Source organism: Podarcis liolepis (assembly GCF_965112155.1).
Source record: "Podarcis liolepis genome assembly, chromosome: 7".
NCBI classification, from domain to species: Eukaryota; Metazoa; Chordata; class Lepidosauria; order Squamata; family Lacertidae; genus Podarcis; species Podarcis liolepis.
In genome coordinates this window covers 52,816,606-52,835,830 of record NC_139561.1, presented here as the reverse complement: position 1 = coordinate 52,835,830, position 19,225 = coordinate 52,816,606, and the positions used below count along the sequence as shown (strand labels likewise).

General features: G+C 38.3%; 1 protein-coding gene across 1 annotated transcript in view; it reads right to left on the bottom strand.

Annotated features, from left to right (window-relative positions):
* Positions 1 to 19,225, bottom strand: part of NFATC3 (nuclear factor of activated T cells 3) — a 50,753-nt gene that overhangs the window by 9,811 nt on the left and 21,717 nt on the right. The window contains exons 3-8 of the mRNA XM_083514927.1: positions 17,573 to 17,735; positions 7,456 to 7,655; positions 5,524 to 5,696; positions 3,790 to 3,930; positions 2,725 to 2,780; positions 1,263 to 1,389 (exon numbers count right to left, since the gene is read on the bottom strand). Of these exons, the coding sequence (XP_083371053.1) occupies positions 1,263 to 1,389; positions 2,725 to 2,780; positions 3,790 to 3,930; positions 5,524 to 5,696; positions 7,456 to 7,655; positions 17,573 to 17,735 (860 nt within the window). The remainder of the gene's footprint in view (positions 1 to 1,262; positions 1,390 to 2,724; positions 2,781 to 3,789; positions 3,931 to 5,523; positions 5,697 to 7,455; positions 7,656 to 17,572; positions 17,736 to 19,225) is intronic.

The following is a 19,225-nucleotide window of genomic DNA, read 5'->3' as shown; positions in this document are numbered from 1 at the left end:
CGGTCTATGAACGGAAGCCAAATGGTGGAAGGGCACCGGCGGCGGGAGGTCTCATTAGGGAAAGTGCGCCTCGGTTTAAGAATGGATTTGGTTTAAGAACAGACTTCAGGAACAGGTTAAGTTCGTAAACTGAGGTACCACTGTATAATCAATCCTGACCAAAAGAAGCCATGTGAGTTTCATGCAGATGTCATTCCCAGCCACGGTAAGCAATATATATCTTTATTAAGGTACATGTTAGAGATTGCATGCACAAGGTCCCATATTCAAGATTGAATCTATGCCACACTTAACTATAATAGAATTAATTGTGCTGTTAGAAGTCAGAAAGAAAAGCCTGGAACCTGAACTGCTACCAACTGCAAGAACCAGAAAATATTGTGCCCTCCTCTCCTTGGCTATAATAACCCACATATATCTAACTCTGCTGTCTTTGTATAGATTTTAATTGTAAGCTGCTTTGAGAGTCAATCTTTGCTGAAAGTAGTGAATGAAATATACACAACTATTGATCATATAGGTTTACATTACCTAAAGATTTTCACATTATAAGCACTGGAAATTGTGAAGAATGAAGAACTTTTTACAAGCACTTTATGCAAAAATTAAAAAGCTGAGACCCATTTCAGTATGCAAAGTCAAAATTCAGTGTAGGAAGCATTATTTTTGAATCAGTCTGACTGTCGTTTTATGGCATAGCTTGCTTTCAAAATTAATAATCTCTGTGTGTAGTGAGATGGCATAATTTTACAAAATGTGTGTACCATTACTATTGTTTTAGACATCTTGATATGTTTAACTCAAGACAGTAATACTATATACATCTGAGTAAGCTGTATATGGTTGGTTTGAGACAGACTGTCAAGAGTGGGAGATGTGTATAAAGTGAAAATACTGTATTTTCCACCCAGCATTGACATTCACATTTATTCTGCATGTTGAAGGGTTTTTCCTGTTTCTAACCTTCAAGCTCAAAAGGTAAACAGTTTCTCCCCTGATCTTGGGTCAAGAGCTACAATTAATGCTTTCAGAATACCGCTGGATGCACTTCTCAACCTTTTATCAGCTGCCAAGAATTACAGTGTTGTACAAAACATCAAGATCCAATTTAGGCACTTTAATAGCCATAGCCAAATATAATTGCAAAAATAATTTTTAAAAAACAGGTACCCCAAATCCAGGTTAAGTGCTATTGAAATTTGAAACAAAGAACATTTTGAATTTCACCCATGATTTATACTAGAAAGAAGGTATGTATGTACCTGGAGTGTAAGTAAAACGCTGAGACTGACTTTTTTTCCTCTTGCCATTGCAAACATAGAACTGCACCTGGACAGTAGCTGTAACTGTTTTGTTGTGGTATGGAGGAACTTCAAGAACAATTGTAGCCTGAATGAAAAATGAATGAAATTTGCATATTAAAAGCAAGAGCAAACATCTTCCCCTAAATAAGCCTCGTCCTCTCCAAGATCAGCTGGCAAAGCATATGCTTTCTCCCCTAAAGTACTGTACTATTTGTTAGGCTACCAAGCAGAGACTTTTAAGTGGTGGCATGTTTTTAAAGAATGGCCATTGCTGGGAAAGTTCAATAGGCCACCTCCCCATCTGTCCATCCCCTTTCTTTTGTATCCTTAAAAGTCATAGAAAATCTAACTGTGATTTTAAATTTCTTATAATGCAGTTCTTTGATGCAGGACAAATTACCATATTAATGTTTTAATTATGTAAAGTATATTCCAGAATTTTCATTTGCTAACCAAACATCTAGACTACTAGACATGTCAGTGGCACACAAATTCAACTGCTTAGTCATGGCTGGGTTCTCTGTGGCTAAAAGGTAGATATAGGACTTCTGCTATATTTGCTGTGGTATGTTGGAAATCTATTATCCCCTTTTTTCTTCACACCATTTTGGCTCCTTTTACATCCCAAGCCCCTGGGCTCAACTCCTTTCCACTACTCCGACACCCATTTTTAGTCTTTTCCACCTCCTCTGTTTTAATCTTTTTTTCTCCTTGTTTCCAGATAGTACTCTAGAAAGAAACCTTTTTAATATTAATCTGGCCTGCCCAGGATATAGCTTCAGGAGCTCTTTCAAACCCAGAGCTCAGTTCTCAAACATATTAAGCAGCAATAAGATTATGTGGGTGCCTTTTCCCCTCATTACTGATACAGCTCTTTGGCCTACATGATCAATGTAGACAATACAGAGCTGACAGGCAGTATCTCTCTAGGGTTTCATAATGGAATTTTTCTCACCCCCCACCTGGAGGTGCCATAGACTGAAAGCTGCAATCTTTTGCACACAAAGCATGACTACCACTGAGATAAGCCCTTCCTCAGCAACCATGATAGTCACAGCACTCAATGGAGGAAAGGCTCTGCATCAGAAATTCTGAATTCCAGGTCGGGTCTGCCACCTTTCAGGGAAGTCCTTGCAGAAAGAACATAAAACTTCCTCTTACTGGCCAATTCTGGTCTAACTGCCATGCTGAAAGCCAACTCCTAGAAAAACTAGCTAGCTCCTACATTCTGCAAACATTTTTTGCACCCCTACTGATATGTAAACACCCATGAAGTAGATCAGTTATACTTAAACATTTAACCTTTCTGCTAAAATGAGAAAATTTATGGCTACCCACATTGTGCTCAAGTGTCTGCCAAGCTGCTTGCAAGGCTACAGTACATTTAAAAATAATTCCCCACGTTTAAAAGAAAGCTCACCTCTTGACTCCTTTCTCTAATTATTTTTCCTTCCACCTCCCACTGGGGCCTTCCATCTATCAAGAGAAAGATTTTAGTTGAAGTATCAAATTACTGAAAAAAGCAATCTAATAATTAATGATAGGCAAAACACAGACTGTAAAAATCCTTCATACTAGTTTTCCTTTAAAAATCCAAAGGTATCTCAATGCACGAGATCCCCAACATTTGAGTTATGCATAGTACTGACACAGAATTGCCTTGATTTAACTGCTAGCAAAGAGTCCAGAAAGATGGACCAAGCTCATACCAAGAACTAACTTAGTTGGTCTTTAAGGTGCTACTGGAAGGAATTTTTTTATTTTGACTATGGCAGACCAACACGGCTACCTATCTACTCCAGAAAGATGAATACTGTATAGAAAAGGTAGGTTTCAAAGAGGAATCTGAAATAGGGGAGAGAAGGAAATTGTTGTTTTGGCACATTCATAATTAATTCATAACTAGTGGCTGCTGCAATTGCAGAACAGCTTGCATAAAAAAGGAATGCAAAGAGAGGCTACACTTGGAGGTGGGGAGACTTAAGGCTCCTTTAATTCTAAGCAGCTAAAGCTTAGAATGTGCAGAAACAGTGGCTGTTGCTCTACACTAGTTTCTAATGTCACTTCTGATGAGAAATGTTGCAGGGTGTGTTGAATTTTTCAATTCCCAAAATGAGGGCTGATGAAAAGTTGTAACATGACTTGAGAATTCAAAAGATATTTTGGTTAAATTAATATAATTTAGGGTTTTTTGGTAAATAACTACACAATATTGACTTTTACATTTTTGTAGAATTTTGTGGAATAATCTTAAACTTGTGTTATTAAACAAATTGTGAAAAAATGTTGGGAAATTGCATTAAAATCATTAAAAATGATTGCCAAGTACTTGCAGTTATATTATATATTGCTAATAGCTCTGTTATTTATATATTTAAAACATTCTATATTAAATTGCATACAATTACACACATGCATGCATGCGCGCACACACACACACACACACACACAAAAAAAATTCACTAATGTTGTGTTATATACTCACCTTGCCCCTTTTCAAGAAATATTATTTTTGATTCTGGAAGGAAATTCGATCCAGTAACAACCATTTCATGGCCTCCATTTACTGAGCAACTGTTAATGTTGTATTTCTCTATCTGAGGAAGTTCTTGAGCCGATCTCTGAGCTTTGTGAAAAAGATGTACAAATATACATAAGCATGCTAGAATTATAGCTAAGAGGGTAAGGTGGCCAAAGCCTGTATTTACCATTTAAAACAGTGTGCATCATTTAAACATAATTATTATAGTAGATAGGTGCTGGTAATCATGCAGTGTTCATTTTCCTAAAGGAGAGGAAAACAATTTTTTCTTATCCCTACATCATTACCACTAAGCTGGTTTCCAAGTCAACTATGCCCCTTCTATGAAAGGAAAATGCTAAATTAGAACCAATTTTATATAAATCTGCTATGAGGCACAATTGAAGCTATTAAAATGGGTGGAAAATCCCATGTTGAAAACAATGCTACACGACTCAAATAATGTTTTTCATAAGAAATTGTGGTTCAAAAGTGTTTATATCAAAATGCAAGTTATTTTGTGGGGGTATGCATCAGATTTGGACAAATTCCAAATAAAAAACTGAAGTGGGACATATTCAGAGCTTTTATTAGCTGAAGGGGAATTGTCAGAAATGCTGCAAACACAAGTGGGGACCTCTAAACAGATTGAGGGGAATGTGACTGTTAAAAAAACTGTGCAGTGGATCTCCAAGAATGGAAACGCTTCTCCCTAAGCTTGCCATTTAAGGGAGAAGAAGAGCTCTTTAGCTTCCAATCAGAGGGATTTTACCAGGGCTCTCAAATCAACTTCTGGGAATGGATGTTAAAGTAAGGTATCACCTTGTTCTTGTCTATTACGTAGTCTTTCCTAGTTCTGTTAGGGGTGTTTCCTTGGAAATGCTAGACATTTGAATCCCTCTGTCTCTGTACCATCTCCCCACAATCCACTCCTGTTATAATCAACTTTCTGATTTTTGGTGCCAATACAGTAGAACACAAAGCTGAAGTTTCCCCATCTCCCGCCACACTCATTTATCATAATTCCCTAGTCCCTACACCCAAACTTCTGAAATTGTGCAGTTTGCTTTCCTAGAGTATTTGATGCATGCCATTTTTATAATAAAATTGTTGCCCACAAAACTGCAAATCCCATTTAGTTCTCCTACCAATATTAACTTTTAAAGGAGCCCAACACAAAACCAAAACCCTGGATCTATTTGACAGTAATTTGGCAGTCTTTATCCATTCAGGTAATGTTATGCATGCAAATTGCATCTAATTTTATACCATTATTTCCCTCCAGCTAGAAGCCCCACACAGCTGATAATAAGGCAATAATATATATTGCCATGCTAAATTCAGAATTCTAATATTATGTATTTCTATAACTATCAATATGGATCTAGCCCAGGCTTCCTCAACCTCGGGCCTCCAGATGTTTTGAGACTACAATTCCCAGCATCCCTGACCACTGGTCCGGCTAGCTAGGGATCATGGGAGTTATAGGCCAAAAACATCTGAAGGGCCGAGATTGAGGAAGCCTGATCTAGCCAATTAATCCAACAAAGGCAAAAACTCAACACAACAGCAAAATAATACCTTAAAAATGAGTTCTTACAAATTAGCATCAAAAGGGGATGAATCCTGCATGAAATCAGTTTTTACTTTATTAAGTGTAGTCAAGGAGGAACACAACACAAAGAAGAGAAAACTTACAGCATTCAACAGGTATTGAAGCAGCTTGAAGGGACAAGACTTTTCCATTAGGCTGTGGGATGTGAACTCGAAACACAAGCCGCACTCTTGTATTCTTCCTTCCAATATCTGTCTCCCCTTTTCGAAGTTCTATGTCAGAATTGCGGAGTTTCAAAATACCTGCACAGTCAATACTATAGGAGACAGAGAGTTGAATGAAAAAGTACATGTCAGGTGTTTCTTTTTATATAATTCAAGTATGCGTATTTTATAGTAACTCCTATTTTCCTTCCTGCTGTTTGAATGCTTGTCAGACATGAAACCAACATCCATGTACATTGTTCTTTACTAGCTTATGTTGGAATACAGTCTCAATACCCCAGTACCATTAACAAATGCAGAAACAAAGAATGCTATTTAAAATTGCAGGAGTCACCCTTAGAAGCAACCACAGCTGTGCCACACAAGGAAACAAAACAATCTCTTATTTTTCCATGAAATGATAGTTTTGAAATGGCAAACTATGCATATAATAAAATGTGGAAGAAACTGGATACTTTTTTTAAATTTGCAAAACACTAAACAGGCCAAGTATTACACCACAGGTATAACAAACTGTCCAACACTAAGGTCCACTCTGAAAATGTAGGAGTTGGAAGAACCTTGGGTGACTGTTCCTATAGTTAACATATGCCAATGAAATTATCATGAGTAATGCTCATGAAAATTGCACATGCCAGACTACAGCTGGTGGCTATGGTGCACTTGTTACAAGCCTCATTCAGCAACTGTTACCTTCATGTATCACATTTCTTCCATCTGAACTAATAAATCTTGAGGGTTGGATTAAGCTCAAATTCACCAAGTCAGTTCAAATACAACATTCCTATCCCTCCAAACCACATGGTGAAGGCTCATGGACTCCTTTATCCCACATACTCTCTTCCTAGTTTGAGCAAACCATAGTCTACTTGTTGCACTCAAACTATGACTTGTGCAAAGAAGGAAGGGAAGGAGGAAATCTGAGTGCATGAGGGAAGGGAATGCACATGCTTAACCTGCCAAAACACGGGTTTGGAGATCAAGAACATTACATCCGAGCCAATCTATTTTAACATTCCTATTTGGTCAGATCTTAGTATTTTGCTATTACATGGACTAGAAACATTTGTTTTGTTTGAAAAAACCTTTCAATTTTTGTAAATCGCTCTGAGGATTTTTACAATTGAGCTATGTATGTGTTTTTTAAAAAAAATATTCTGGAATCAATATGAATCATACAGAAATTGTAGAGGAAAAGGGAGTGAAAGAAAGAAGAAGAGTTTGGATTTGATATCCCGCTTTATCACTACCCTAAGGAGTCTCAAAGCGGCTCACATTCTCCTTTCCCTTCCTCCCCCCACAACAAACACTCTGTGAGGTGAGTGGGGGTGAGAGACTTCAAAGAAGTGTGACTGGCCCAAGGTCACCCAGCAGCTGCATGTGGAGGAGCGGGGAAGCGAACCCGGTTCACCAGATTACGAGTCCACCGCTCTTAACCACTACACCACACTGGCAAACAGCAATCATGAATATACTTACAGGCTAATAAAATTTACTTAAGAATTCTAATATGCAAATACAAAAAAGTAAGTGAATCGGTTATTATCTAGCCGATGTATTTATGATCCACCTTCTACATGTGTCAAGATGATTTACACCCATAAAAATCCAGATATAGTTTTAAAAACAATCCAAAATGTAACTGAAGATAGATTCAAAAATAATCCAAAGTGAAACTTTGCATCGAGTTGGTAAAAGCTTGTTAAAGTCTTTTCAGTTGCAATTGGTGAGAAGCCATCATTAGAAGATAGCACACATTTCCTAAGAAGTTGGTAACAACACTTCCCTAAATATGGCTGAGAAACCTGGAATGCAATATGTTGATCTGCTTGAACGTATCTTTTGACGTACCTGGCTGACATATTGTTTTCAGGAAGAAGTGGAATTTCCAAGACCTTTGTGCTTGCAATAATTATCTCTTGACTAGCAGTAGCAACTGTTTTACCCGTGATTCTATGCACTTGGTAGAAGGCATGTGGCCGTAGATAACGATCATCCGCTGTCCCAATGAACATCTGTAGGTTTACTGGCTTTTCACTATAACCCAGGAGCTAATAAAAAAGAAAAAAAGATAGCTTCTGAATCCCAGTTTTGTAAAAGAAATTGGCTTTGCCCAAATACTAAAAAACAGACGTTAATGCATTACGAATGTAAGTTACACATAAATACATTTACTTACAAGAGTCCAAATAATTTAAAAGGCATGATTATGGAGTCTACTGGTTTTGAATTTGTCTCAAGGTATACATTTTTTTAAGCTGTACCTACTTAAAAAACTTTAAATATGAATTCTACTACCACCACTTAAAATAGTTTCCATACATTCATTGCAATCTTTGTAACTCATGAATAATAATAATAATAATAATAATAATAATAATAATAATAATAATAATTTATTATGTATGCCCCACCCATCTGGCTGGGTTTCCCCAGTCAACCTGGGCGGCTCCCAACAGAAAATTAAAAACACGATAAAACATCAAACATTAAAAACTTCCCTAAACAGGGCTGCCTTCAGATGTCTTCTAAAAGTCAGATACTTGTTTATTTCCTTGACATCTGATGGGAGGGCGTTCCACAGAGTGGGTGCCACTACCGAAAAGGCCCTCTGCCTGGTTCCCTATAACATCACTTCTCACAGTGAGGGAACCACCAGAAGTCCCTCAGAGCTGGACCTCAGTGAAGGAATTACAGTACTTTAAATATCGCTTTACTGCTGAACAGAAATGACAGCAGCTTACTTAAACCCAACTAGTGACTTGGCTTCCTGGCTCATCAAGAAATGTATCAAATACAATCAAAATTCACAATCACTCCCTACAATAACTCCCCATTGTGTTGTGGGGAATATAATCGCCGTATCCCAGGAATAAGAAATGAGACATCACCTGACAAGGCTGCTAGTCTGGCTCATCTATTAAGCATTCAGAAAGCTATATCCAGGTGCCAAATGAGGGTTAAACAAGAGGGGGTGCTCTTCACCAGCTTAAATTTCACCTGGATTCTACACCAAAGTGATGGGCGGGACAGGCAGAGAGATACTACTTGGCAGGAAGGTTGCCCATGTTAATTGGCCCCAATAAGGTAAATACAGCATTTTGACATTTATGAACCAGCATGGCCTTACTACTGCCGGGTTTCCCACAAACTCCAACAGCTGTTGGGGACACGATGTTATAAACTAGGATATTTTAAGGAAGCAGCAATGTGCTGTATCAACTGTACTAATCTTAAATTAACTGCCACATAATGCAATGTGCTAGGGAAACTCAGTATAAGTATTCTCCAATATTTTATTTTTAAACATTTACACTGGCTGGAAGACGTTATAGACTTGTTCTGGAACAACAAAATAAGAACGGTTCTACATGTCTTGATGATCCTATGCTTAAAAAAGAGAAGTGTTTTACTAATCATGGCACTGGGGTCAATTAGACCACAGTGGTTAAGAACCTAAACTGTCCACCAATTCTCCCCATGCAAATGTTGCCCTGCAATAATGTTGCTTTGTATTTATTGAATACATTTATATATTGTACTTCCAACCAGGTTCCCTGGGTGGTTCGTGTAAACACAATTCAGAATAAAAACACTACAACAAGGCAACAATCCCAGGCAAAAAACCCAAGTTAAAACCAGCAAGCAACACAGAAACAATTGAAACAATAATAATATGCAGCATTGTGTCATCTGCCTGAGCCATCTGCATAACCACAGACTGACCAAGGCTTTCATATGCGTGCCAATCAAGCTGGATATAATGGTCTCGGCAAATTTTCCCAGATCAATCTTCCTCAACATCAACTCAGGGATCATCTACATCAGCTCAGGCAGGGAAACCAATGGGAAGCAAGGTGGCTGATACACCAGCAGAATCCCTAATCAATCCCTAGACCCCAGTACAAGACGCAAACACTCAAGCCTGGCACATGACTGAACAGGATGACTTATGGAATTCCTATAGAGATCTCACAAGCCTATACTTATGCTTGCACTGAGTACCCAAAAAGGAACAGCCCAGATAGACTAACTCCTCCCAGCTCACCAAGTCTCAGTACTACACACCAACTCAGCCTCCTTATCCACAATTAATCACAAATGGATGAGGAAAAATTGTTATTGACTAACCTGGAATTTAGCACTTGTACCTGAAGACCAGAGGGTAAGCTAGTAAGGTTACCATAAACCATCTGGGTGGAGATGAGCTCTTGACATGATGGTGCTGAAGCAAAATGAAGATGGTAAAAAGAAGCACCTCCAGGAAGAACACAGGACTACAAATTCCATTTTGGTCTTGTAATGTATTTACCACTTTTGTATCCTGCAGTGTTTGCTTCCATATTAAAACAGCCAAAATAAGCAGCTATACATTACTGTGTATCATTGAAAACTTGAATAATATTCTCACCCACAGACACTTTGAACTTACTGAATTCCAGGTTGTGTTGATGCACAACAGACGCTCAAAATATTTCTAGTGAACTTCAGGAACTTCACAGAAAGAGCATTGACTACCGTACTTAATGAGCACTACCTCAGCAAATGAAAGGAAAACTACTCCACCATTTAAGTCCAAGACTGCTTTTACTTGAACACATGCTCTTTCAGGAATATGTTGTCAGAACTGAGATTCTACCTTTTTTAAGGCAAAACTAAAAGTAAAGTACCAGATTCCTGCCTATTCTTTGCTTAGGGTCTTTCTTGTGAAGAATACTTATGCCCACATTCACAATATGGCAACGTAACACTTTCCATGTGCACTTTCCATATTTTGCTTGAAAAAAGTTTTATTTCAAGAGAATACTAAAAATCTATTTTGTTTACACAGTTGTTGCCATCTGCAGGGCTAGCTCTGAAAACCCCCAAAATACAGATATATAGATTAGGGATGTGTGATAAATCGCCGTATCATTGAATACTAGTATTGAAATAACATTGTGCTAAGTGTTTCACCAAAGCAATATACCGGTGAACAAAAAGTGGACACTAACAGCTTCCCAGGGGGCACCTCAGCTGAACGATACTTTACTTTGCAGATTATTTGCTGGCATGGTATATCCAGCTTTGTTTGTCTCTCCCTCCTAACCGATAAGAAAAGCCCTCACACAAACCAGCAAACTCTTTCAGCTTCACCAGTATCTTTCCACTTAAAGGGTAAAGGGAACCCTAACCATTAGGTCTAGTCGCGGACGACTCTGGGGTTTCGGCACTCATCTCGCTTTACTGGCCAAGGGAGCCGGCGTTTGTCCACAGACAGCTTCCGGGTCATGTGGCCAGCATGACTAAGCCACTTCTGGCGAACCAGAGCAGCGCACGGAAACACCGTTTACCTTCCCACCGGAGTGGTACCTATTTATCTACTTGCACATTGACATGCTTTCAAACTGCTAGGTTGGCAGGAGCAGGGACCGAGCAACGGGAGCTCACCCCGTTGCAGGGATTCAAACCGCTGACCTCCTGATCGGAAAGCCCTAGGCTCTGTGGTTTAACCCACAGCGACACCCGTGTCTTTCCACTTAGAACTCAGCTAATTATGTAGAACCTGCTACCAATCCAGGAGGAACCCCCCCCCCCCCACAGCTAGACAGTCAAGATCCAGCAGCAAACAAAGAACTAAACAAAGTACTGGAAAGCACTTCTTTCTTCTCTCACAACCCCACCAGTGAAAAAAGAGAAGCGGGGTTTTTTTTTTAATTTTCTGGTGGTGTTTACGTTGTTGGTTCCCCCTAAATAACTTTCCTCCATGTCAAAAAGGAAGGGTTTTTTTATTTAAAGGAGACTATATTTTGCTTGCTTGCCCTCCCTTCCCTTGGATATAAAGGAAGAGGTTGGTGAGATGAGGGCTTTTGGGGGGGCTCTTCTGTGGGAGGGCAAATGGAGGGGAAATTTAGCTGGCTACCTTATGCTGAAATGGGAGGTTGGGTACTATGTGAGAATGATGGGGAGGGTGTTTTTCAGTAAGCAGTGCAAGCAAATTTGTGTCCACTCACAAGCAAGCCCTACTGAATTGAATGAGGCTTGCTCCCAGGAAGGTAGAAGTTAGTTTAGTTGAATTCAGTGGGGCTTATGCATGCAAAGATACCACTTAGACCATTGAGTGGGGAAGCAGATGCAACTTGACTAGTAAATCACTTAAACTATTCTTAAGTTAGTTGAAAATATATTAAATATATTATATGGAAGTTTATTTAATATTTTTATTAAATCTATTGCCTTCTTAAATTTTAAGGCCCTCCACCACCGCAGGAAGCCTCGTCAAGGCCCTCTGCTGCTGTGGGGAAACACGACACACCCTCTGCCACTCCAGGGAGGTATGGCGGGACCCTCTGCCGCCATGGGGAGGCCCAGCAAGGCCCTCCACCACCACAGATATATATTGTGATATATCGAGATATCATATTTAGCTAGTGATATATCATGATGTTGAAAACAAGATATTGCTCAGTACAAATATATATAAAATAAATAAATAAATAAATAAAATAGGTTGTGCCAGAGTGGATGTTCCAACTGTATTGTGCTTTACTGTATCGTGTACAGACTATTTTATTGTACATCTCCTTGGAGAGGAAGCTGAGGAGTTAAAAAACCAGAATAACTATCATCAATATTGTCTCAAGATTCTTTTTCTTGGCATTAAGGTTTCTGAGAGACATTTGACCATAATTCAGGGGTAGCACACATACTTTGTACAGAGAAGGTCCCAGTTATTTCCAGTTAAAAGAACCAGGTAACAAGTAAAGAACAAGACCTTTTCCTGAGACCCTAAAGAGCCATTGCCAGTCAGAGTAGACAGCCCTAGGACTGACAGATAAACTGGTCTGGTGTAAGGCACCAATCTATGTCCCCACAATAGTTCTGTTCCATGCAGTCTTCCTAACTATGAATCCACCCATGCAGAAGAGTTTTGCATGATTTCGCCCTTTACAAGTCTTCCAGAAAGAAAATGTGTGTGTCTACTTGGAATGACAGCTGCATTGTTGTCCTTCTGTAAAATCCAAAATCCTCATACAAGTTAGGCAGTGATAAATCTCCCATAAATATTAAGTTTAATTAGATTACTGACACCAATGCCAGCCTGTTGAATATGCAACCATATGTCCTTTACACAAAGATAGTAAATTAAACTGGTGGTTGAAGGGAGAGGAGATGAGCTAGAAGTGTAATATTACAAAAGGGAGCACAGTATATTTAAAATAAATTTATATTTACTACCAGCATCTGCTCCAGTTAAATCTAAACACACTCGTGTGCAACACAATCATACACTTTCATTTTGTAAACATAATCATATACTCTTCACCCAAGGGATCAAACAGAATGTTGTAAATAATGAAAAAGTTACAGCACACTGTCACTACTGACCTCTAAAAACCCTCTGCTAGTAACTGTATACTGTAACACACAACCCATTGCTTTATGGAGGAAACTCTGCCAAGTTGTTTGTGTGTTTCTGTATCGTTTCCATAGCAAAGGTCAGTGGATGCTAAGTTAAACTAAAGCTGAAAGGCTGAAGAGAGAAGGTCACCAAAGGATAAGCTACAATAGTTTCCCCCTGAAAAAACTAATTGTACTAGTGTGTTACAGGTGGATAGCTCTGCTTTTATGTAGAGCGAGATGAATTTATGAAAATCAGTATGTATGCATTTTTTAAATTTGAAAATATCTAGAACACGATGCTTTCAACCAAAGATGTATACTGATGTTTATTACAAAGTTAAACTTTGTTTCTGTTGTGTATGTTGTGATATGTGTGCACGCGTTGTTGTTTAAACTTAAGAAAAGCAATAAAAATAAAATTTAAAAACAAGGTTAAACTTTTGACCATATTGTTTGAATTAGTAACTGACATTTTGGAATGAAATAATGTTACCATATTATACAGCATTAGAATTATTTTGGTTAGACCTTTAAATTTCCAGATCTGAAGTTACCATCTTATATAGGTCCTTGCAGAAAATAACCCACACAATCCAGATTGGGGGGCTGGTGCAGAGAACTGGTGCAGAACAGGTACTTGTAATAAATTTCAAAAATATAAAATGAGCATGCATATAGCAAAGAAAATTGAACAGGCAAACTTTAAAACGTCATTTTAGTCAAAGTTCGTTTTTTGTATCTTCTAGTTTTGACTCCCCACCTCCTTTAGCAGATTGGCAGTTTATTCTGTATTTAACCACCAACATACAGAACAGCCTCAAAGGTGCTGGGGGTAAGCATCTTGAGAACATACAATGGAAGGGCTGGAAAAGGCAAGCTAATATTAAACATTATGCTCCAATGTTAAACAACATTTTCATCACCATCACCTTATCAATTCTCTTGCAAACTCTCCAGCTACCAGGCCAGAGATTTCATAATTAAGTGCTAACTTCTAGACACATATAGTTGTACCAGCTTCAGGAAAATCCCAACTGCATGCACAGAGGGAAAATAAAACAGAGTGGCACAAGATCAGTTTGTGCTTAATGGAGTAACTGCAAGACATTTTAATATTCTCTTCATGGGGCAAGCAGCAACTGGTAGGGGATTTAAAAATGGAAAGATGACACATGGTTAGGGTTAATCTTCCCTTTCTCCACTGCACAACCCTGATTCAAACCTACTACCAATGCAGTAGTAATAAGAGTGAAATAGAAGATTTTGAAATGCAACCGATATGTTCACAGATCTCTCACTTTTTTAACTAGTTTGGACCTAAAAACTGATAATAAATGATGGAGCCCTTGGAGATCTCTATTTAAAAAAGAAAATACAAGAAAGAACAGCCACCAGAAACAGAGGCACAACAGACTAACATGACAGTCAAGTTGTGATGAATGAGTGGGGAAAGCTCCTTTAGTAATTATGGTCAGAAATGTTCTAAATTCAATTCAAGGCTAAACTAAATTTCATCTCATTTTCAATGCATTTGTATCCCACCAATCTTCCAAGAAACTCTAGGTTATCTTCATTTATCCTCACCACCAGTCCATGAGCTTTATTAGCTGAAACAGGAACTTGTCCAAGGCCACCCAGTGAGAATCCTGACTGGTATTTCTTATTACTTTCCAATACCTTATAATTCATACCCCAATACTGCCCCCATCAAATAATGTAAGCTTTGTGGAAAGGCTCTCATATGAACTCCAAGCTCAGCACACTTTATTTTGCTTAATTATAGAAGTGGTCCTAGTAATGTTCCTTTCACACAAGCCAACTTATTTCAAAATAAAAGTTGTAAACAACCAGTTTTAATACTTACTGCTAAGATGTTATTCTATAAAAGGCTATGCATGGTGCTTAGGTTTCTAGCAATCTCACATTGCAACACTTAACTGGTTCTAATAACCATTATAAAACAAGAAAAATCCTTGTAAACTATCAGCTTATCCAAAGTTAGTTCAATAATCCCAGCTCCACATAAACTACACTTTTGGCAAGCTGCTTCAAGACTTTGTTTACAGAGGCTGTTTTTTGAAGACTGCATCTCTCTCAATCAAAAACTGTAGAAGCAACTCAGAAAGTCAACTGCACTACTGAAATAGAAGAGATGATCACTCAAATTGGACACATTAATGCACACTTGAAAGTGGACAAACAGTAGAAAAGTGCTATGGGTAAATCTCTTAGAACAGCAGCATTTTTATTTACCTTTACCTTTAACTATATCTATAGGCTGTCCAGTTATAAAAGTTCTCTGGATAACTTAAGTTCACACAAAGGCAAGGGGAGAATGGAAGGACTGGTGTGCCCAGCACCAACTGGTGAGCAAGAAAGCAAGACAGCACAGTTAACTAAAACTGTACAGACTGAAGACCACTCAACTTCTTCCCTCTTCACAAGATGACACTGAATAATGACTGTACAGATCAGCAACTGAGTTTTAGTTGTAATAAGGAATAGTAGTGTATCTCCTGCATGGGCGGCTGCCATCCCTTTACATTAGCTCCTATAGATCACATACATTTCAGTATCAGTTACTGAACCTATGTGCATGAGCACATATGTGTATAAACTTCATGAATAACACAAATGGGGGTGAAATGCCGCATACATCCTAACTTACTTTCAAAGCAGTCCAATACCTACTAAGTAGTGCTAAAGTCATACATACATATGGCAAATCTAAAAAAGAAGAGATATTTGAAACAAGCAGAGGAAAAAGAAAAATATATAATACAACTAGACTCTTCACCTGGGGAGTGTTTGCCCTCTTGATTAAAAAGGAGTAGTTTTACTTGGATAAACAGCTGCTTTTTTAAAAAGTAAGAGCTGTATTCTAATACTGTGAAAATTTGAACTTGATCTGTGGGTTCTGTTTCAGACTCAATATTTCTATCCAGGGAAGTAAAACAAGGTTCTATTTAATTGTTACATAAATTATACAATTTAGGAAATTTCTTCCTTCCCATCTCCCAACCTGAACTGATAATTTAAAAAATCCCAGTGCTTCTTCATATAGATGGTATTACGTTTATCTCAAAGCCCACTTGTGTTATACAGACAACTATCAACTTACGCTGGAGTTATGTAGCACATAAAGCCAAAATTGCATATAATCAAAACACAATGGGTACAATGGTGGGTAGGATTGCCAAAGTTATTTTCCCCAGACGCTCACTCCCTTTATGCCTCATTCATTCATGCTAAGCACATAAAGTTGAATGCTGAAAAGTTGAATGTGTGTAAATTGCGAGTAATCTGTACGGTATATAAAAATGACATGTTGAGCAGGTGTTAGTCATTGCTCCTACCAAAATTCCCGAACACAGTCAAGTCACGCTTGCCTTCTGGACTGGAGTATGGATCCTATTGCTAGGAAACTGCTCATAGGATAGCATGCCTAATTAGTTTCAATAGGAATTCTGCTGGATCAGGCCAAAGACTCACCTATCCACCATTCTGTTCTCAGTGGTCAACCAGATGCCCATGGTAAGCCCACAAGAAGGAACTAAGTGGAACAGCACTCTCCTCAATGGAATATTCTGTGGAACTTGATATCCTCCATGCCCCTGCCCTACAGACAGTTTCTAACAAAAAGTACCACCTTCTACTACATTTTCCATCTAATTCTTTAGGACAAACTCAACTATTATCACATCTATTAAAACTAGCTTTTTCTAATTGTGCATATTTCTAAAAACACAGTCCACAAAGTAAGCAAGATAAGTCCCAACTAACAGAGCATAAACATAATGTATGGTTTCACTTATTATCAAACATAACTTGTAATTTTCTGAAAACTAATTTCTTGGCAATCTGGTTTTCTTTTCTATCTTGAGACAGGATCTTTAAGGCAAAAAAACAACAACAACAACCCCTGAATATGAGAACTATACATGAAACCTCAGTAATGTTGCTCTTCAACACACTTCTCTCCATTAGTGGCACAGAAGCTATTACCAGAGCAGAGAAAATGCACCTCATCCCTTGAAAGTAACAGTCATTTGCCACAGATAATCAGGGATGAACAAAATTTAAAGCTTTTCTAATACTTGTACAAAGGACTGTCAACCTTATTTTTGTAGCTCTGAGATGAAGGGACCGAAGCCCTCCAGGCTTACTGAACTACAACTCTTGGCATTCTTGATCATCTTGGCTAGGGCTGATGGAGTCCAACAATATATGGAGGGGCACAGGTTCTCAAGTCCGGCTGTACAAAGATAATTTCATTGGGCTACCTCAGAGGGATAGAAGAGAAATAGTGTCCCAATCAGCTCTGCAGAGAAGCCACCTTCATCAGACTCCTCCCTCCATCAATTGTCACCTGAAACCAGCCAATCCACCAGTGCCATGCCTTTAGATTGCAAGGCTGAGAGCAGGAACTGATCTTTGCAAGCTGCCATGTGACTCTTTTTAGGTTGGAGAGCAAGATAACAATGCTTCAAAATTTATCATTCAACACACACCTCTATTACAATCTTCATTAACATTCAAAGTTAACAGTAGTTCACGGATAAAACATTATATTAGCATCTTTTACCTTCACTACAGGATGGCCACCAGTTGATGCTTTTACTGCTCCTCTACTGCCTTCTGTTTCATAATGTGCTCTATGATGAGTTTTTGGTTGCACTTCTATTTTCAATTCACACTGTCCATATTGAGTAGGCAAAGGCCAGTCTAGGGGAGGCAACGAAGATGTGCTAAAAACAAGAAGTGAACAGATTTCATTATTTAATACATTTATACCCTGCACTTTCAACTCCTAAACAGCGCCAAGGGCAGCAAGCACTACAAATACAGTAATAAAAGTGAGCATACAAAAATCAAACAGAATAAAAATCTATTGAATACAGTAAAATATTTCATGCAATGGTGGACCTTGTCCACCATTGGACAAGGGTAATGTGGTCAATTATAAGGCAATTGCCACCATGGAAAGGACACAGTATGAATGAGGAGAGACTACCATGTGCAAAAGTGACATTTGTTGCATTTTCATAAACCTTCACTGCATGCAGAAGTCCTCACCCAATCTCTTCTGCAAAATTTAACTCAAAAAACCAACCCTTAACAGAAGCCCTGTATCCTTTGGTCGGATGTGAGAGCCATCTGGCTGTGACATCTTTCACTGCACTGATTACCAGGGTTAATTCAGTTGATCTGGCTGGCTAGGTGGGTGTCCCCTTTCTCCCTCACCATTCCACATATGGTGCACCCAAAGCTGTGTGCTTGGTAAAAGAGAACAACGATCCCATCCAAAACATATATTTTAGTCCAGCATATCATAGCCAGCACTTCCTCTCATATTAACCACTTCACCCACTAAGAATTATGAGAGAGGCCTACTTGGGACAGATTTTACTTCTTGAGTTGATCAGAAGAGTGGAACAGTTTGAGCCCAACTATGTGATCATTCAAAGAAAATATCCTGATATTTAAAAATAAAACAAGTATTTTAAAAAATGTTACTACCCCAACACCAATAATAGGTTTTTCCAGGGAATGTGAATGAAGCAACCCAAGTTTGTACTATTTGTGTACAAGTTTAATTTTCGTTTTCACTCAGTTTCGTTGTTTTCCTTTTTCTTCTTCTTTGTTCTTATGCGTTATTGAAGTTTAGGTTCTTATTTAAATACATTAAAAGATCTATTTAAAAAAACCCTGATCATTCAGTCTAAGGAATGCATATATGGGCTTTCTATTGTTACTGGTCTTTCAAGATGTTTAAACAATTTTTAAATGTTATTAGCAGCCATAGAGGGATTCTTACTTATCTTTATTGTAGCATTATAAATAAAAGATTGGCTAACAAAACAAAACAGAAGTCTAAGCAGGATCAAACAAACATAGCAGGATCAAATTTTAAAAGTTATTTACTTTAAACTGTTTAAATACAATGTGGCCATCATGAGCAGTTAAGCCTGCATTCAGAACCATAATTCTTATTAAGGCTAACATTAATCTTAATCTGAAATTCATTCTTCAATGAAGTATAATACTACAAAGCCAATAACTATGGTAATTGAGCCCCCCTCCCCACAATAAACTTTTGCATTATTCCAAAATATTCATTAGCCAGGCTGTAAACCCACATTTCTGAAGTCATGGAAAGACTGCTGCTTGTAATACAGCGATTGCCTAAGCTTTCCTCTGGAGCATAAACAGACACCTGCAAACCCTAGCCTACTGA